This window comes from Pagrus major, chromosome 17, assembly GCF_040436345.1.
Source record: "Pagrus major chromosome 17, Pma_NU_1.0".
Taxonomy (NCBI): domain Eukaryota; kingdom Metazoa; phylum Chordata; class Actinopteri; order Spariformes; family Sparidae; genus Pagrus; species Pagrus major.
The window spans coordinates 2,351,285-2,372,595 of record NC_133231.1 but is presented as its reverse complement, the minus strand read 5'-3'; the positions used below and the strand labels follow the sequence as shown (position 1 = coordinate 2,372,595).

Sequence of the window (21,311 nt, the reverse complement as noted above, 5' to 3'; positions counted from 1 at the left end):
TTTAATAGGTCTTAATGAAAACGTGTGCAGACTGTGTACAGACTGATGGGTGGTGATCTATGATCTATGACCCCATCTTTTCTGACTCAAAACAGAGTTGAACCCAGGCTGGTACTGCCTGTTCCAGTACCATAACTATACTTTGTTCACAAGACCGATAACACAGCATTCAGCAGTTTTAAGGCACTGCCAGTGCCTGAGAGCTCAGTGACTGGACCCTGGCAGCACCTTTCTTCTCCTCTTCCTCAGACCGCTGCTGCAAAACCCCATCATATTCTGTACTGTGACATCCCAGATGTTAACATGGTCTGTGGTGTGGTCACAGTCCCTCACAGTCCTCCCACAAACATCACATACAGCTGTGCTGAAAACGCAGTGGTGGTCAGAGAAGCCAGCTTGTGATTGGAGGGTTGCCGATTCAAATCCCCAGACCGGCAGGTTAGATCTGGGTGGGGAAAGTGAAAGGCAGCACTTGCTCCTCCCTCATAACCACCACTGAGGTGCTCTTGACCAAGGCCCTTAACCCTAACTGCTTCACTGGAGACACTCAGTGGTCCCATAGCTACCAGGTGTGAATGTGATCACAGAGAGCAGTGCTCAGGGTGAAGCCTCCCTGAATAAAAAACGGTTAAAATAAACTGTGTTTGTGGTTCGCCATCATCAATGACAACTCTGTGATGTGTAGAGCCATAGTTCACGTGACTATGACAGGCAGAAGAAGTAGTTCTTATCAACCTGGTATCATTTAGACTAGATCCTGGTGGTAATCTGACTACCTTCTGTGTCACTGTTAATGATGAAATACACATTTATCACTTTTGATATGAGAATCGATCCTAGAACAGAAACGTTTGGGATCACCACCACAACTGATCCATCTGATAACATTTTAATAAATCAGAAGACAAGAGTACAAGAGTGTTTCTGTGTCTTCCTGTACAGACTGAAGGCCATGGATGTTATATCAAACCTGGACAAAGTGTTCATTCCTATGAAAGCTGCTCAGTGGCGTTTTGAAGCCAAAACAGCTCCAGGTATGAAAATACCGAGCTGCATTAGAGACTTCCATCCACCGAGCCGGCTAACTTCCTGTTTAGCGCCCTGCTAACTTGAATATGTATGAAATAATTTCATCGTGTGAGCCACTAAACTTTCCAAATGTTATTGGACCGAATGGCTCAAATTCTGACAGTGAGACAAGTCATTTGTTGTTGGGTTGTGACGCTCAAAATTGTTTTCTTCTTCCGCAATGTAAGCTTATGGGAAAAAGTCTTTAGGGGTCGCAGTGCAACATGTAATGTAAATACACAGTTTGGCCAAAACTGGCTTCAAAGCCTGGCGCTCTTCCAGGGCTACTGGAAATCTATCCAACTTGACAGCAGCATTTTGTCTGTGCCCCTTGCTGCTGCTGCCTGATCCCATCAAGCAAGGCACAGTTAATCTCCAATGAGCCCAAAACAAGCCGCTGACAGACAGGCCTAACCACTACAATAACAACATGCCACTATAGCCTACATCTCTACATGTTTCTGTGTCTTGATATTAGTTCTAACCCATGTGATTCAAGTCATTTTTAAATTAAGTCATTGTTTTCAATAGTCATGTTAAGTTATTTTTGTTTTTTGTTTTTTTCTTCTGAACTGAATGAAATATGAGTGTAAACCTACAGTGATGTCACACATTGGTTTGTGGACTTGTGGAACTTGGAAACACATGCATCGCTATACCTCTATCCTGTGTCCCCTACTGCCCCCCTACTGGCCATTAGATGGGATTCAGGTCTAAGGCACCTCCTTGTTGGCTTCACTTTCCCCTACCTGATACCCCCACCAAAATTCTGGCCAACTCATGAAATCAAAAGATGAAGAGGAGGTATCTATCATACTTGCCGCTGTCACCAACCTCTTAGTTATGTGTGCCACAAGAGATTCATGTGCAGATGAAGATCAACTCTGCCATAATTGCAGAAGTGGCGAAAAGTGCTCTTGAGCTCAACACTCAAGAAATGGAAGACTGTAAATCCATAACGAGAGAGTACAAAAATCAGACAGAGAAATGCCAATCTGAGAGAGACACGGTCCTGGGAAGAAAATGAAAACACCAGAAAGGTGTGACAGATCTGGTCATGATCATTCCACAAGAGATTGACATGATCGACAGCATTGATGACTCTGTAGATTGGCTGCACATCACCATGATGAGGCGCTTCAGAGATCTGGCATCTGACCAAAGGCTCTGCAGTGTACAAGGAGCTGAGTGTTTGAAGTAAGGCCACATATCAAGCAGGCCAGAGAAGCAGGTCAGTGAGTGCAGAGGTCTGGCTGGATACATATAATTAATAAAGAATAGTGGTTCCCTCATTAGGTCACCTGTGTTCATATTCTAAAGCAGTCTGTTTCTTTTTTTTCGTTTTTAAGGTTTGCAGTTCCCTTACAGAAAAAACACATGCATTTCACATGTGCAGAATCACATGTGGTCACATGTGGATTATGTATGATTTAGCTTTGCACATGTGAAACATGTACTTTTCACATGGGAAATGTGTGGTTTTGGAACATTTTTGTGGCATAATATGTAAAGCCCATTTTAATTCCCATGTGAAACCTATGACACCACATGTGAAAGTGTGAAAGTATGGATTACATGGGAAGTCTGTGGATTACATGTGAAACCTATGAGATTACATATGAAGTCTATTGATTACATGTGAAGTCTATGGGATTGCATGTGAAATCTATGGATTACATGTGAAGTCTATGGGATAACATGTGAAGTCTATGGATTACATGTGAAGTCTGGATTACATGTGAAATCTATGGATTACATGTGAAGTCTATGGGATTACATGTGAAGTCTATGGGATAACATGTGAAATCCATGCGAAACACATCAAAACACGTCAACCAGGTTTCACTGATACTGTACAAAAACACAAACGTATAACTTTATTCACTGATATGGGTGAGACAGGATCATATTTTAAGGATAAATGTTTTCTGGTTTTCCCTCTTATGTCCTCTGGCTACTCCAAGACCCAAGACCAAATGCAGCCAGTTTGACTGCAGGGAATCCAGTAAGGAGGTGGTTTACAGAGTAAAGCTGCTGTTAGACAGTGTTACAACATGGCTCGGAAGCTCATACAAACATCACCTTGATGAGCTTTTATTTTGCTCAAACTACAAATGAAGAAAATGTAGATATCAGTGGTGTCAGGAGTGTACTGTATGTGTGAGTGCATCATGAAGTGCGTGTAAAGTAAGAATTAGCAGATAATATACATGTGTAAAGCTGAATGTCCATGGGTCTGACATGATGAAGGAGACAGAAGCAGAGCATGGTCTGTAGCCAGCTTTAATACAGGTCAGCCAGGAGGTACAGGTGTAACGAGCCTGACAAGTCCCTCCCTACCCAACGATCTTTGCAGGAAATATCCGCCCTTCATTTGATGGGGATTTAAAAGTATAATATGTAAGAATGCTGCATTAAAATGTTGACCATTGTTCTTTATGTTGTTGAGTTGTGTTCTTACATTATCCCATTTTTTTTCCAACAATGTTCAAACCAGAGAAATCCACAAGTTTACTCAAAGTAACAGTGTGTTTCATTTGTTCACTGTTGCTGCTTCCAGCATAGAGAAGTCAGCGAGCAAGAGTGAATTTAAGGTGAATCAAACTTTAAAACATGATCTGTGAACATCTGAGCATGATTCACATCAGATAGACTTTTGTCAGCAGTGGTGGTTGTTTAAAGGTGTGTACATCAAGAGTGAAGCCAGTTTGACAGCAGGAACACAACATTGTGTTTGTGTCTGCCCGAACAGCCACATTACTTTACTGTACACTGTGTGTGTGTGTGTGTGTGTGTGTGTGTCTGTGTGGTTAAACTCAGATAGTAGCCTTCTCATCAGAGGCTCTGCTCCTCTCTCTTTAACCCTCTCCTCTCTGTAACGTTATGTTGTTAGTATGTTAGATTAACATGTGGGTGTACACCAAAGGTCTTAGTACTGACATTGTCTATGAAACATTTTAACCAATTAGACACAAATCTAAACCAGGACTGCCAGCAGCCATGGTAGATGGTTCAATGTTTTACATTTCACATGTAATCCCACAGATTCTACATGGGACCTTTGTATGGGTTCAATGGGTGGTTACATGGTGCTACCACATGTTGTGACTCGTGGTACCATAATTTCCACATGTACTCCATATGACACAACATATGATCAAATATTTTATACATTCCCACATGTTGCATCATGTGGTAACGTGTAAAACATGTGTAGCACATTTTCTTTTCCACAAAAGCAAGAAACCACACTGTGTTTTATTACAAGAGGCCTGTTTTATTGAAACTGATGTGATGTTCTGGGCCAAGTACTGGGGTGATAAGATTTTATTCTGTCATGGAAACAATTGCTCTGCAGGTACCGCAAGTCCAGATGGACACGAGATGTCTTTTTTCAATTGAGCGCTTCTTTATTGTTTTGGGGAATAGTTATGGACACAATAATATACACCAGAAAGAGAGTTTACTATCTGAAATCGATCATTTAATCTTTAAAAAGATAATTAGGGATCTGAAAATACCTAAGGATGGGACAATATTCTTGTGTAGGGCTTTTGTACAGTATTGTGGCGTAGGGCAATATTTTGGATATAGGGTGTCTGTGTAATCTTATCTAATCACTCATCGCCCATTAGGTTTTTTCCTCACCATCAATATAATCCTCATTTAGTCACTCTTTGTTGAAGTTACAGTCTGACTGACCCAAGGCTCAGTGTACAGAACTCTGTTGTCTTCAGCCAGGAGGTTCAGTTAGGTCTGGATTGATTTGGGCTTGATTTCTTTATACATGAACGTATTGCTGACTGTTGCACTGTTCCCTTATCCAAGCACTATTTTATGAGTTTTACTTTTAACTGTACTGATGCTTACAAACTATGATGCTAGAACAGTGATGGTAAACCCTCACTTTGAAAATAACTGTGTCACTGAAACAAAACCTGAAGTGAAACAGGAAACTTTGGCATTGAAACATCTGGATTTGAAAAAGTTGCACTGGCACTGACACAAATATTTTGCACTGAAAATAAGTTCTGCTGAAAAATAAAACACAGACATTAAAGAAGATTAAAAGATTTCTTCTTCAGATTTTTTTCATGAGTATGCAGATATATATCAATATATCATCTTTGCCCTCTGAGTCAAAATGGTGATAGAAAGTTGGAACTAAAAACCAGTGACACTGAATAAATAGTGCCAGCTGCTCTGTGGCCCGGTGCTCTACTGCACAGCCTCAGACACCATGAAACACTAACAGCCCCCCTTACAAAACACAAGTCTACTCCAAGTTAATTTTATTTTTAGAATCTGGTGATTATTCTGTACGTTGTTTGGCACCTTTTAACTCCTGCATGCCTCCAGCTTTAACTGCAAGTAATCTTGCTGGACTTGACTCCATACGTGAGCCGCATGCTCTACCAAGTGAGCTGTCAGGGGGGCACCTTCATACACATACGTTTTATTTTGTACTGCAACTCTACTGTGAACTCCACTACAGGTGAACAGTCATGGCTGTAACATCAAGTAAACCTTCAGTGAACTTCCTGTACTACTCAAGTTTTTTGCTTCGACGCACCACGATGAAGTAAATGTTGATTGCACAATGTAGCGGTCACCTGAGAGAAGGGAGGTGGACCTGGTCATCCCATCCTGTCATAGACTAAATGATTGAATACACTCATGTTTGGTCTGTTTGTGTTGTTATTTGTGACTCTGAGGAAAATGGAAACGAGCCAGTTGCCTTTGCAACAGCGGGGCCAACAATAATACCACCTGGAAATACTAAGGGTGCATGCAGTGCGGCGAAATGCACAGAGTTGTGTGGCGATGTGGGAGTGTCACTCCATGGTCCATGTGTGTGACGTGATGTGAACTTTATCCGCCACTGATCAGTTATGCTGAAGCTATGTTGTTATGCTTCTAGCATGCTGGTCCTACCTGTGATCATTTGTCCTCATCCACAGATTAAAGATACAGCTGACAACCAGGATGGGGCAGATCATTACTGTGTTTTAAACTGGAGCACAAGACCAAACCGACTGATCACAAGTGAAACATACTGTAGCTCTGCACAAAGAAATGTGTGTGTGTGAATGGGACAACCTGCGTTTCTGCCACAGCGCCTGATTCGGTGTGAATCCAGCCTCAGGGGAAAAGTTGTATGTTGCCACTTAAAGACTTACAGTCAACTTACTTACTATATATTATGTTTGTATTTTAAAGTATACTATTAGGAAACTATTGAGGTATCATTTTTATATTTGGAATGTACCTTTAAGTGTACTTAAGGTGGACTTGATGTTAACTCATATATACATTCACATGACATTGTCAGGATTAAGGACATATTTGTTTTCTTTTTAAACTAATATTGTATTGGATACCAAACTATAAGAACGGAACAAGGACAAGTCAAACTGACGTCCCAGTTCAAAACACAAACTAACAAATACCCAGTATGAACATAGTCTTCAGGCTGGGAAACGCTCTGTAAGGAAACTATACTTAATTATACTTGAGTCTTAAGTCTGAAGTATATCTGGAGTACAAGATAAATATACTTAGACTTCTCTCTGTATTTGTCAGTATACACCTTAATTATAACTTTGTTACAGGATTACTGTGTAGGTCTGGAGAAGAGAAATTCAGTTTATTCAGTCATGAAAACAGAGTTTGTTTAGTTTGTTTAGGCAGAAAAAAAAATCAGCCAATGAATCTTTCTCTGCTCATTAACATTTCTAACACAGAACTGCAGACTGCTCCTTTAATGAGAAGTTTATTTATCTCAGACGTGTGTTGGTCGGGCTCTTCTGGATGCTGCAGTCCAGTCTGTGTGTCGTCCGGACTTCATTACGCAGCCTCACGTGTTGCAGCGCCTCGCTCTGGTGGTGACATCGCAGAGGCAGTTTGTCTGTTTCCTGTAGTGTATCAGTGTAAGACCGAAGGGACAACTCACCTGCTGACTCACCTGCTGAAGGTCCTCCCTCCTCACCTCCTCCAGCGGTCAAAGCGCACTAAGATGTCAGGAATGAGGAGGTGAGGAGGTGGGTCCTCTGAAACGTATTTATAGCGATAAACTGGATTCACTCCAAGTGTTTCGTGATGGTGGAGCGAGCGGATCATCCAGCGCACTGTGTCTCTATTCTTCTGTTCAGCGCGCACAGAGCGACAGGTTGGTGTGTGTGTGTGTGTGTGTTCAGTGTACAGGCTGGTGTGTGTGTGTCCAGTGTACAGGCTGGTATGTGTGTGTGTGTGTGTGTGTGTGTGTTCAGTGTACAGGCTGGTGTGTGTGTGTCCAGTGTACAGGCTGGTGTGTGTGTGTGTGTGTGTGTGTGTGTGTGTGTGTGTGTGTGTGTGTGTGTGTGTCCAGTGTACAGGCTTGGTGTGTGTGTGTGTGTGAGAGAGAGACAGAGCCTCACACTATCTGTGTGTTGATTTCTGTCCTTTGGTCATTCAGCTGCTGGTTCTACCTGAGTCCTGTGACTCTGGATTGTTTCCTGGTGATATAGGTAATTAAGCGATAACATGTTCAAGGTTCAGTTCTGTGTGGGTTTAAATGAAACCCAACAGCCTGCCGCTCTCTCTCAACCCTGTGAATGAACAGGTGGAGCACTGTGTGAACTCAGTGTCATCTTCCTCCAGCCGTCATGGATGTTAATGATGTGGAGCCTCAGCAGCATGAACTGGTGACACACAGAGGCTTCAAGCTGATCCACGGGACTCATGATCCAGAGGATGTGGACCAGATTTATAACCTGGAGATCAGAGACTCGGACGTGTTTGTTGTCACATACCCAAAATCAGGTGAGAGCAAGGTAAAGATGGCATCTGGAGGCCTGCTGCTGGTGTCATGCAGGCTGCTGTGTGTCCTGTTCTGTGCTGGACTCAGCACAGAGGAAGGAACAGGGCTAATTAGTGTGAACAGCAGTTCCAGATGAATGTCCCAGTCTTTTGTGATTTGAGTGGAGAGAATGGTGTCAAATGATCTGCTGCAGTGTGTATTGTAAAAACAGTCAAAGAGAAATGAGGACAAAGGTGGCAGAGAGAGGAGGAGACATGTCCTCATTGTACAGTGTGGGACACAGACCTGAGGCCTGTGCTCTGCTCCACAGGAACCATCTGGATGCAGCAGATACTGCTGCTCTTTGAGGCGAAAGGAGACGTGACGGCCGTCAGTGAGCTCAACAACCAATGCAACGCTGACCTCATCCCCTGGATTGAGTTGAAAGGCAGCAGGCAGGCATTCATCATGGCCCCCTCACCCAGGCTGAGGGTCACCCATCTGCAGTACCAGTTCATGCCTGCTGCTCTGAGCCAGAGGATGGGAAAGGTGAGCTCTCTAACCCCGCGTCTCCTCTGTGCTCTGACAGTAACACTGTACTAACAATCAGTCACAGCATACAAACACTGAAGAACTGATTTATAACACAGTCATGTTGTGTGCAGCTATAAGGACATCTTAATGTGTTTATTGATGAGCAATAGTTGTCAACAATACAAAGCTCCCCTCGAGGACACGTTATATTATAGCAGCTGTGTGATTCTGTATTGCCTCCTGTCCACTGCAGCAGCAGGAGTTGAAAACTAAAGTCGGCCTTAAATCAGTAATACTAAAACTGACTGTGACTCTGACTGTGTCCAGATGTGGCACATTAACATCAGCAGCTGAATTAAGGAAATCCCTCCAGTAGTTGTGTTGTTACTGTTGTGGCAGCGCTGCACGGTGTTTGACAGAGTGCCATTCACAGGCCTCGCTGCTACAGTGACCACACAAAGAAACTGTGCTGTGCGTCTGGTGGAGGTTGTGTTCTCGCTCTCTTCACCCTGCATTCCTCTGTTGTTTGTTGCAGTTGGCCATGTGACTTCCTCCCTGTAGCTGTGGGAAATGGCACACAGCCAAATCATCCCATTAACACTCAGAGGTCAATTTTAGGCCGCAGAAGGAATTTGGCATGAACATTACAATTACAGACTGACACACTGATAAAGCAGGACTTACTGTGTGTATTGTGATGAGCTATTGTAGCTTTAAAATCTAATAAGGCAATTATAAAGTCAGTCCGTCCCCAGCAGAGTTAGGATAGAGTGCAGGATGAAGTGGTATGTTGTTGATACACAGACCTTAACTTTTTTAGGTGATCTACGTGGCGAGAAATCCCAAAGATGTCCTTGTGTCTTACTTCTACTTCCATAAGCTCGCAAACATGTTGGAAACTCCAAAGGATTTTGATGATTTCTTTGAGAAGTTCATGAGAGGAGAAGGTAAGAGCAGCTCTCTCCTGTCACTCACAATGATGTCTGCACAGAGAACGTTGCTTGTAGCTCATGATGATTGTCGACATTTGTGGTGGTGATATTGTGCATTGTTCGTTGCAGTGTTTGGCAGCAGCTGGTTTGAGCACATTAAGACTTGGTACTCACACAAGGATGATATGAACATGCTGTTCATCACTTATGAAGAAATGATTCAAGTAGGGTCTCAAAACATTTGAATCTGTAAATGCATACTGTGTTGTAGGCTCTTGTTGGGGTATCAGAGGGTAAAATGGTTTTAAGAAGAGATCTTTAGTACATTTATGCTGCTGTACTTTGGTTCAGGACCTGCAGTCAGCAGTGGAGAGGATCTCCTCGTTCCTGGGAAAAGAGCTGACTGGTGATCAGCTGGCAAATGTGGTGAGACACAGCACCTTCAACAACATGAAGAAGATCCCTCAGGCCAACTATGAGCAGGTGTCAGGTGACCTGCTCAACCACCACCAGGGAACATTCATGAGGAAAGGTGAGAGTATTTACTGCTTCAGTTTAACAAAGGGACTCAACACTTTGCTTAAAAACCTCTTAAGTACTCAACAATCGACCCAAAGAATGGTTTTGGTTCACTATACTGAAAGACAGCATAGTGAAACGTTTGAACTAATAACAGACCGGCACAGGACGGCTGAGCTGAGGGTCTGTGGATACACTGGAAAGCTGGGTTTAGACAGAAGTTGTAAGATTCCAGGAGATGAAAGTGACACATTTAGTGGGTCTAATAATGTAATATTTAAGCACCTATGTATAGAATTTAAATGGTATCTTGTGGCCACATGGAGGCAGCAGAAAGGAGCTGTAAACACTGACATGTCAGTGTTGAAGTTAAAGCTCGTCAGCACACAGCTGCCTCCTCATTCATCCAGCAGACCCAGAGCAACAGCAGCATTCGTTAGGAGTCCTGTTTGTGTCCACATGATGGATGTGAGTCCATCATTCACTGTCTGCTAGCTGCTTTTGGTCTGCACCAACTCCTGAGCAAAATAAGTTGCTCTTTAGCTCGTAAATGCTCCAATGTGTTCACCAGCTGGTCTCAGACCGCGTTCACCAGCTGGTCTCAGACTGTGTTCACCAGCTGGACTGTGTCTGTCTGCTGGTTGTTGTGATGTGTCCAGTTGATTTCTAGAGCTCTTTCACTGACCAAAACAATAAGCCGAAAGATACGAACAAGCTCTAGTGAGTTGATGATCGAGTTCATCCCGACATCATTCACATGCAACACTGTGTGCTCACTGTTAATATGAAAATATGGATCAGCTGTGAGGTGATGGTTTGGGTACACATGAGTGAGCAGGACTCTATAAGACTTGTGGGTGTCTACAAACATCTGTGTTCCTTTTTATTTGATTGTTTTTTGTGACTACTGGTAACAAGATAAATTTATGATGTCCCAACTATAGGCAGTTATACTTAACAACATTCTAGGACTTACAGGAAATCACTAAATCGAACAGATGTAGTCGTGATTGGTTGAAGTGAAACAGTCAGGCACTAAAATGAAAAGAAAATAAATCATTGAAAATCTAATGATCTGTGTCAGAGTGAGGATGGATGACCACAACCTTTCCTTCTCCTTTCATGCCCCATGGACATCAGGCACCATTGGCGACTGGAAGAATCACTTCACTGTGGCCCAAAACGAGCGCTTTGACGAAGTCTTCCACAGAGAGATGGAGGACCTGGCTCTGACTTTCATCTGGGACATCAGAGACATTGAGTTCAGCCAAAGTCACAGTGCAGCTTCATGAACACCATCTATATCTATTTTCTATACAGAAGTAACATTATTCATTCCAGCCTCTACTGCCTCCTGCCCCACAGTGTCTGTGATACTTCCACACTGTAGTTCTTCCTTCCGTCCATCTTCCTTTGGTTTCCATTCATTTTAATATACTTTGAAAATCTATGCAAAGCTATGTTACAGATGAGCTACTGCAGGCGAGCAGACTTCAGCAGTGTACTAACACTTGTTTTCTGGTGCTCATTGAAAACACAACTCCAACAGACGTCTGACTGTTAGCTTCTACCTGGAGAGAATGAACAGCTGCTTGAGTCACTCTCTCATGTCTGTTTCTGTCACAGCTACATTATTGTTGTTGAGTAATGCAGTGCACACACTTTCAATCAGTCTTCACCTGCAGCAGTGTTAACACAGAACTGGTATGGGGCTATGAAGACTATCCTGTTTAGTTTCATGCTGTAGTGAAAAGTAAGACTTAGTAAAGTTGATGTGATTTGTAGTAAAACAGTTGAGATTTTCTATGAATGCTGAATCTACTATAGTCTATATTGATAGTCACATAAATCAGGTGTGAAACATGACAATAATGGTGGAAGCATGTCTGAGTGTGTGCCAGGGAGAAGTTCTGTATTTATGTCAACTTCCATAGAAACAGCTACTAAACTGCTGAGGAGGGGACTCAAGTCACATGACTTCAGACCTCATTCACCAATGGACTCATAATCAATTTCAATCTTCAGTATGACTTCAGGAAACACATGTATAAGTAGCGTAGTTATTTTAAAACCTTAGTTGACGCCAAAATGATCTTATCTCGAAGCAAAGTCTACCCTGCTCTTTATGTGCTGGTATTGAACTTCATGAACTCTGTGCAGCACCGACACGCTCAAACTTCTTGTTTGTTTTGTTTATTTAATGGTAGATTAGAGATTTATAGATCACAGGTGCTGAAGATACTGACGGGAACAAGGTTTTTAATGCTTGGCATCTTATATGAATCCACCTTAAATGATGTTGAGACTTAGTTCAAGTATTAATCTAAGCACATTTTCATAATTGAGGCCTGAGGAGTGTTTGTCAGTGCAGACAGCAGACAGACAGACAGACAGCTCAGACAGACAAATTAGTGAAGGGAGCATGATGACTTGTTTATAATTAGAAACACAAAGATTTACCGGATCGACTTGAACGTACTGGACTTTATCCCCTGCTGCAACTTCTTTTAACTGTATAACTCTTAAGAAACATTCATTAACACTGCGTATTCATGTATACTGAACATAGTAATGATTGCTTTAATATACTCACAGAATACATTGAACTGAATCTGTTGTGGTGCAGCAGCATCACATGGGGATGATACTGTATGCCAGGTGTAAGATGAAGGCTTGGAATGAAAAGGAAAATTCTGTGTAGGTAGTTACTGAAACCGTCACGCACTGAGCCCTACGTACTTATTCTATGCTCATGTTTCCAGAGGTAAATTATATATTTTTTTATATGACACTGTGTTTGATTCAGGCGAACTTCTTGTTTTGTTACTGCTTGACATTAAACACTGATGCATTACAGAAATTAGTCTAATTTTGTTTCGTCTGTGAGCTCATTCATCCTTGTTTGTACTGATTCTTCCATGTGACAACCCTCCACAGTTTACTTTAAATGCATACATTTTATAATTAACTTTGTGTTGACAGTAACTGGTTTAGACACAGGTTTTACAGGCTCTGTTGACACACTGTATGTTATGTTGTATGTAAGAACACTAGTATTTGTAGCCATACAGCCCAAACAGTTGAGTGAAAACACTTACTCAACATCACTGGTACCCATCTACAGAACATCTGTGACATCAGTGGCAACAGGAAGTGCTCAACCTGTATGTGCTCCTCCTCGACCTGATCCATCTGAAATGTGTAAGGCTGTGATGATGGCGTATGGTGAGTATTGTGACTTGTCATTGGATGCTGTTGCTGTGGCAATGCGTTAGTTGCCATGAAACAGGAAGTTGTTGTCACCTGAGTGTACATTGACCAATCCCACAACGCAGTGTGGCTCCCAGCACCAGCGGTGGTGGGAACCATATTGAAATTGCTCCGGCTTTTTTGGACCCGAGCTGCCCACCATACATCGAGGCTCTGCAGAGTTTCAAGTGCCGCAGCCACTAGGGAACGGCAACAATACTTTCATCTCCTAATACCACATGGATCCATTGGAAATTCAGTGTGCACGATTTAGGGTCATGTCTCAGTGGATTCTTAGATTTAGTTAGGATTGATTAAAGTGGATGTGGCTTATAACAGCCCCCCCCCCCCTTTCTTACAGGGATACAGGCTAAGAAGAGGATTTACTTGTTCTTTTTGTCTGTTTATTATCATATTTATAAGTCCATTAATAGATATCTCGTGTTTGATCATAGTGCCGGCCAGAACACTAATACATGCAAATTAGGAGGTATACTCATTGTGCCACCTACTGGCAACAGGAAGTAAGCCTTTTGTGACAATCATCATTTGATTTACATAAAATGTATAAGGTGTGGTCGACACTTTCTATACTTGAACCTAACATTTGTTCTCTCGTGACACAGTTTCGATCGGTCCAAGTCAACATGACTGAGCTGTGGCTGCACTGCACCCCGACGTGCACGGCTACTGTAGCTACACCTTCTATTCTCTAGTCATTTTTGATATTTTACGGCCCTCTTCTGGCCAAACACAAGCCTGTTGTTGGGACACTATGCATGTCAAACAGCACCAGAGCCAAGTCCAACATTTATCTGGGAAATTTAATTGTTCAGGCATAAAAATCAGATCTGATGGGTGTATATGTTTATACTGTATTCATGAAGTGTGAAATGCTATGAGAGTCTTTAAAAAATAAATGCAGATGCTGATCTTCTCAATGTGTCAGATGATCATATTCCAGTGAGGAGCAGGTCTGGTCCTGTCGGTCCTCAGCAGGGTCCAGTACTCTGTACTACTCTTGTCTTAATCCTCATCACTGCCCATCTCTAAAGGGTCAAAGTCTGGGTCGTCCTCATCCAAGTCCAAGTCCTCAATCTCCTGGAACAGTGACTCGTCCACTTCAACGTTGTTTCCAGCTGCAGAAGAAAAAAGACAGGTGTTAGTCAGAATAAAAGTTCTCCAACAGATCCACTCTGATCTAAATATGGACAAAACACTGAAAATCGCTTGTTACCGTCTTCCAGGAACTGAATATCAGATGTGTCCAAGTTGTGGTCCGTCTCAAACAGCTGTTTACCTGGTGATGGAGAGGTTACATTCTTATACTTCATATAATTAATTACAGTATTCAGGTTCAGAAGTGTACAAATACTATTACCTCATTGTTAAAGTAAAGGTCCATCTGTGTTTATTTGTTTTTTTTGTAAATCTAAAAATGTCTCAGCAAACTGTTCACAGAATCACCATCAGTAAACAGCAGACCCTGTCTGGCTCTCACTCTCGGAGAGGGAGGCCGTTTACCGGTCAGAAGGGTTAGCTGACCATCACAGTGACTTTTCCTCATTCAATTTGGTGATTTCTTTCCCCGTATTAGTTGCCAGAGACAGTAACACAACGCTGCCAGCTTACCCTTACACACAGACACCGTTGCGGCTCTGTTACGGTTCTGTTACGGCTCTGTTACGGCTCTGTTACTACCTCAACTGGAGGATCAGAGGTAGAAGAAAACTGTCTACCCATTGCACCCTTGTAACTTTCAAACAGACGGCGAGATGGAATAAGAGAGCAATATTCCCGCCTTGAACAGGCAGTGTGAGAGAGGCTTGTGAGAGGGGCTTGTGTGGCAGCAGAGTTTACCAGTGAGTTTGGGTTTTCCTGCCTGCTCCTCCTCCTTCTGTTTTCTCCTCCTCAGCTCAGCCACCTCCAGCTCAAACTTGGCTTTCCACAGCAGGAAATTTTCAATGGTTACCACTGTGCCCTGGAACGCTACCTGTCCAACACACACACACACACACACACACACACACACACACACACATTCTTATATTACCATCCTGAGACTGAAACATTTATTCTTTAAAGGAAGAGGCCAGGAGAGAGGTCACAGCGGAAATAAAGAGGGCCAAGTTCCAATATGAAAATAAGCTCGAGGAAAATCTAGAAAGTAACAATTTGAGGGCAGTGTGGGATAGAATGAAGACTGCCTTTAACATACTGTATAGTAGCATTACATCCTGAAACTAAAGCTGAGAAATATGACTGAAGTTAATGATATACTGTTTAATCACATTTTTTATCATTTCATACAGTATTTAATAAATTTAACAGAACTTTTTCAGTTCCTACCTTCTCCGCTTCCTCTGCCTCTCGCTCTTTCCGCAGCTTCTCCTCTTCTCGTCTGTTTTTCATCACATCCACGATTTCATTGAGTTTCTCCTGCACGGCTGTCACCAGAGTGAAAATCATCACCATGCCCAGGTTTTCTTCTGCCTGCAGGGGAACCACATACACTCAGTGTTCATGCTGAGCACACAGGCACCAGACAGATCAGGAGAGACTGTATACTGACATATGAAGCCGTTAATAATGTTCTATGAATATTATCATCAGATAGCAGCTAGTCAGTGTTCTCAATTTAATATATGGCCATAACAGATTATTACTGAGTTAATTCATACTCCACTGGTTGTCTACGGGAAGAGAGATTTTGTTGGATTTAGCAGGACTATAATAAACTATCTCAAGTTTGTGTCTGACTTTAATGGAGAGGATTGGTCTGGTTATCGCTGGGCCATCTGATTCTTTTGGATCATGATGGATCTCAAAGGCCACCACAATCTACAGAGACTGTGGTATTAATGTCTTCTTACTGTTTCCAAACTTCAAAACTTCAAAACCACTACTTCAACATACCATTAGAGTGATGTGGCCAACTATATGGCTGTGCTGACTGGACTTTATTTTATATTCTATTTTTTACTTCAAATGGCTCTCGTCTTTAACGCAATACTGTGTTTTAATGGTTGAAATTAAGAAATGTATAGGCTTTCTACAGTCTGGACCTAGATCACCTGGTAATTGCAATGTTATGGATTGTGATATTGTTTTTTGGCCAACCCCTAGGACTAATGTAGTCTCAGTGTAGAGCAGTGGTGTAGTCTATGTGATACGCAGGTATACGCCGTATACCCTCTAAGAAAGCTCCAGGATTTCCGTATACCCACTTAAAAATGTGCAAAGATCCATAACAATATAGTTTTGTGACAGAACTTTAACTTCAGTGATTTTGTTTGTCAAATACCGGGTAAATAACTGCAATAAAATAAATTTTGCAAGGGAATGCGTCTCCTCTTTTCACTTCCATTCATAAAATTGACCCTGTGCGCTCTTTGTCTGTGGCTTGAGTTTGGCCGTGAGTCCGTGATCTATACCTGACGCCACCTACCCATGAACACAGTTGCTTGATGGTCATTTCCCCGGCTAGACAGTAGCTCTCAGCGTTGCGAGTTTAAAATTAGCTAACATAATGTAGAATCACTTTTCTATATTATTGTAGCATATACCACCAAAGGAGATATGAAACGAAAGCAAACTACACTGCCACTTCGGATGACACTGCAGAAACTAACGTTACAGAAAAGGAGCCTGATGCTAACGTTACACCTGGTACGTGAAAGTCACATACAAGTTAGCAGATATTATTGTAACAGCAGGGGATTGTTGGTGCGCGTATTGAATTATATTTACTGCTGTGCCAAATCTAGTGTAACTGAAGTTAGCTAGCTGCGAATGATGTTCTTAATGTTGGTCAGTGTTTAATAGTTTTACCGTGAAATCTAACTAACTCACTAGCACTGTACTAAATTACAATTTTGAGGTACTTGTTGTTTATTTGAGTATTTACATTTTATGCTACTTTATACTTCTACTCCACTACATTTCAGAGGGAAATATTGTACTTTTTAGTCCACTACATTGATTTAACAGCTTTCGTTACTATTTACTTCTCAGATTAAGATTTTATATAGAAAACATGTGATCAGTTTAATGGCTCCACCTTGACAAACTACAATAGTAAAATGCTACTTACACATTAATGCATCAGAATTAATAATCCAATTATATGATGCATAATGATGTAACACTCACAGTGGCAATGTTTCTGCAATATGAGTACTTTTACTTTTAATACTGTGAGTATATTTAGATGATAATACTTATGTACTGTTACTTGAGTAAGTTTTTGAATGCAGGATTTTTACTTGTAATGGAGTATTTTTCCATTGAAGATAAGATAAGTGAATATACTGTTTTAATTCCTCTCCTAATTGTGGTCTGGATGAGAGTGAGAAAAAAAATACAAAGAGGACTGTATTTTTTTCTCACTCTCATCCAGACCACGATTAAAAAGCCCAAAGATCTGTGATGAACCCCCATGTGAAGCGTACCACTGACTGTCAAAGCAGTGACTGACTGTCTCCTCCAGCCATGCGAAATCACCAGGGATGGTGATTAACACTAAAACAGTAGAAAATCGGTCCAAAGCATTTAAATCTCTCCAGCTGTAAATGTCATATGCTGTTAAAGTCTTGTGTTGCTTATAATAAATTGTTGATAATGCATACCCAGTCTTTCAGAATGCTTTCAATTATGTGTGGATGCATGTAGCCTACTGTATGCATTAGTGAGTGCGGTGGTGCTTATGGGGTGTGTATGAGGCTGGGAGGGAATCATCACAGTATACCCACTGCAATAAACTAGACTACACCACTGGTGTAGAGACTGAGTGCTTGTTCATGAAGTGTCTTGGACCTATCTCTATCTGGTCTTGACTACAGCCCGGCCCAAGATGGTTAATTATGTTTTAGTCATGCTCCCTGACAAAAGTTAAATTAAGTGGGGTAAATGTGCTGAAACCGAGTCGCTAATTATCCGTCTAGTCTACAAACTAATGGTAGTCTGCACTTTTTCGGGTTCTTTTTGGTTTTTTAACAAAGGAGAACACATCATGTGATTACAGAGTAGATATTTGTGCTGGAGCAGACAGAAAAAGTCATGACATTTAGCTTCAGCTGGACTTCACTGTACGTATTGGTTTTCTCCTTTGGCAGTTAAAATCCATAAATATCTGCAAAAGTGACACATTGCACAAATCCTGGACACATGATAGGCTCACAGACAGGTAGTGGACAGGGGACCGGTATAAATCAAGGAGATCATGTTCAGTCCAGATGGACAGACCTGTTGCTGCAGTAGGGTGAGGATGTCCTCCACGTCACTGTCCTCCAGGTTCTCTTGGGAGTTGATCTCCCACAGGGGAGGCTCATCTGGGTATTTCTCTACATATGTAAACTTAAATGTTGCTTCCACAGCTGCAAGAAAACAAAGCTCATATATCACAGTTGCTATGATATTACTTTTCAGCTTAGTTTTTGTGAGGCGTTTACTAAACAGCTAACACAACTCATACAAACCCTGTCATGTTAGTCATCACTCACTTTTTCTCACTATATATTTGAATCACTGTCTTTCTCATCATGGCCAACAGCTCCTGTAACATCACTTCAAAGTATCATGACGACCAAGGTGACATGTATACCACACACATCAGTGTACTCACTTTCACAGTTTTCCCCTGCATCTGACGTCACAGTGATGGTGAAGCTGGTGGGATCATCTGACAGCACTACAAACAGACGGGATTAGTTTCATCATATGTGCCGCTATTTGAAAAAAGCTTTATCTTGTTTCTCTGTGTGCCAATAAAAACATCTGATGGCCGAGAGCAAGCTGCCTGTCCAACATCACACACTTACAGTTAATGCTGTTAAGACACTCACAGGGTATATAATGTTATTCCCAGGGCATTTACTCGACCTGGACCAGGGGACTAGAAACACATGGACGAGCAGTCTTCCCTCTACTCATTTCTATGGCTACACAGTTATTGAAATGCAAGGCTGGACTGTGAGGACACTGAGGATGCTCCAAATAGATGATGTAAGGCTATTGTTGTTTATGTCTATGTAAAGTGCTTTTAATCTGTCTATATGTCCTGTGCTCTACTACTAATCATCTCTCAGAGGACATTAAAGTTTGTCCAAGTCTTACTTACTTAGAGGACAAAAACACCTTTTTATAATCTAAATGTGGTAATTTGGTACATAAACACTCACTGCCCTGCAGCTGCAGTGTAATACATATATTTAATATGGTGTCCTTCAGTGTGGAACGAATCATACAGGTTCGATGGATCCTGACGTATGTTTCTCTCCATATGAAACAGCATCAAGGCCCGGTGTCACAGCGAGCCTCTCACCGCTGCACGGTTCATTTAGCTGGAGTAAAGTTAAAGTTAGATTAAAGATGATCTGACGTGAAGCCACTGCGTGCAAGAGTCAGCAGCAAAATACTGATGTTTGTTTGATTCGTCCTGTTAATACTAGCGTCTCTGCTAGCCGGTGAGCTAGCTAGCAGTCAGCGCTTTTGTCTACAGTAATGAGTTCAAACCTGTGAAAGAGTCTGGGTAGATGGACTCGATAGCTTCAAGCTCATTCCTTTGCTCCTCTGCGTAGTCTGTCATTTTGTTGTGGCTGCAGGTTATCTGGAGGTTAGAAAACACATCACCACTACATGTATGTTCACGCTGACACACCGGCGCCGCTGCCTGTTCCACCTGCCCAGTGGGGATCGATGATATCGAGGTTCGGACTCTTTGGTCTGATGCCTGTTTAGCTCTGTACCTGTGACCGTTCTCATTATAGGAGATACGACTGTTTGAACATGTGCTCAGTGTACATGGTCGCTACATGGACATGTAGCTGTAGCTACTGAGCTACTTCTGCTTCATTTAGCAGCTCCTCACTAACTTCACTGTGACGGTAACAACGTCACGTCTGAATTCGACTTGTTTGGCCTGCAAGCATGCGCAGACAGCACAGACACGTTCGAATCACGTGATCGCGTACTTTTTAAAAATACTTTATTGTACAATATATTTGTGAACAATAGCACGGTATTAAAGAAAGCTGCACATGCGCTGAGGCGGAAAACACAAACAAAACAAATGAAACGAAACACAATTAAACGAATACAACTAGGCAATTAAATACAAAATATAAATAATAAATACACAAAAATGAATTAATAAATTAAGTACATAAACGGTCTTCAATGTGAATGAAATGTTATTACATTCAGGGTCTATTTATTTGTAAAACTGCGCACATTCAGCAGTTCTTCAAACAGCCCACAGTGTGACGTCGTTATGAAAGCATTGGAAATGGTTTTCATTCATTCGGCTTTGTGTGTGTAATATTTTGCCATTATAAGAAATGTCTTTTCACATGATTTAAATTCAAAAGATCCATTTTTTAGTTTGAACCATTCTTCCAGTTGTTTCCACAATAGTTGTTTCATGGTGGGCAGTTTCAATATCTACATTGGAAAATAAACAGACATTACTTTCAAACTGGAATCTTAATCTAAGGAATCTGCTGTAAGTATATATCAGAAATATCAAATGACTTTTCTTAGCTTTGGGTTATTTGGGATCATGTAAGAATTCTGCTTTTAATCTTGTTACTTTGGCAAAATCCATGTCTCTAAAACCAAGCACTCTGTTGAATTGGTTTGGATATCAGTCATTAGTCAATGTATGTCTAATCAGACTGTTTGACATTTTTTATCAAGGAATTGGAGTTCTCCAATATACAGATTTGGCTTTGTCAATACTAAATTGGTATGCACTCTCCATTCCTTGAGCCAACAAGAATGTTTTTTGGTTTTGTCTGCATACTGGCTAATGATTTATTCATTTTTAAAGAAACACGATACCATGAAGATTCTGACTTTTTTTTTGTTAGTGCATTTCTGCTGCCAAATTACATAGACCAGGACTAATTGAATTGTGCCTTTGTTTAAATGAAATCGGCGTTCAGCAAAAGGCTAGGCAACTGTACCAGCTCAGTCTGGGTCTATGAATGAGAGATCAATTCATGACTACATACGTTACAGCTTATGTTATATATTCTAGACTTTGAGGATTTTATAGAAGATGATGGTGACATTATATCTCTAGACTTTAAGAAAGCAGTTGACGTGATAGAACATCTGTTCATAACCCTGTTGCTACAACATTATGGATATGGGCCAGAATTAATAGATATAATACACACTTTCTATAATATAACTACAGTAGCCTTTTGCTACGAGTCGATTTAATTTAA

At 41.5% G+C, this 21,311-nt stretch overlaps 2 protein-coding genes across 2 annotated transcripts; one reads left to right on the top strand and one right to left on the bottom strand.

Moving 5' to 3' along the window:
- The first annotated feature begins 6,940 nt into the window (after positions 1-6,940).
- On the top strand, positions 6,941-12,693 carry LOC141012104 (amine sulfotransferase-like). The gene is made up of 7 exons (XM_073485500.1): positions 6,941-7,237; positions 7,708-7,869; positions 8,178-8,395; positions 9,201-9,327; positions 9,442-9,536; positions 9,664-9,844; positions 10,972-12,693. Exons 1-7 carry the CDS (start codon positions 7,168-7,170, stop codon positions 11,121-11,123), a joined length of 1,005 nt encoding a protein of 334 aa, XP_073341601.1. The 5' UTR covers positions 6,941-7,167; the 3' UTR covers positions 11,124-12,693.
- Positions 12,694-13,885: 1,192 nt separating this feature from the next.
- On the bottom strand, positions 13,886-19,899 carry rwdd1 (RWD domain containing 1). Its single transcript, XM_073485501.1, has 7 exons — positions 19,594-19,899; positions 18,704-18,769; positions 18,325-18,455; positions 15,430-15,573; positions 14,941-15,073; positions 14,318-14,380; positions 13,886-14,219 (listed from the first exon to the last, which is right to left on the bottom strand). The coding sequence occupies exons 1-7, from the start codon at positions 19,664-19,666 to the stop codon at positions 14,107-14,109; spliced, it is 723 nt and encodes a 240-aa protein (XP_073341602.1). The 5' UTR covers positions 19,667-19,899; the 3' UTR covers positions 13,886-14,106.
- Between the last annotated feature and the right edge of the window lie 1,412 nt (positions 19,900-21,311).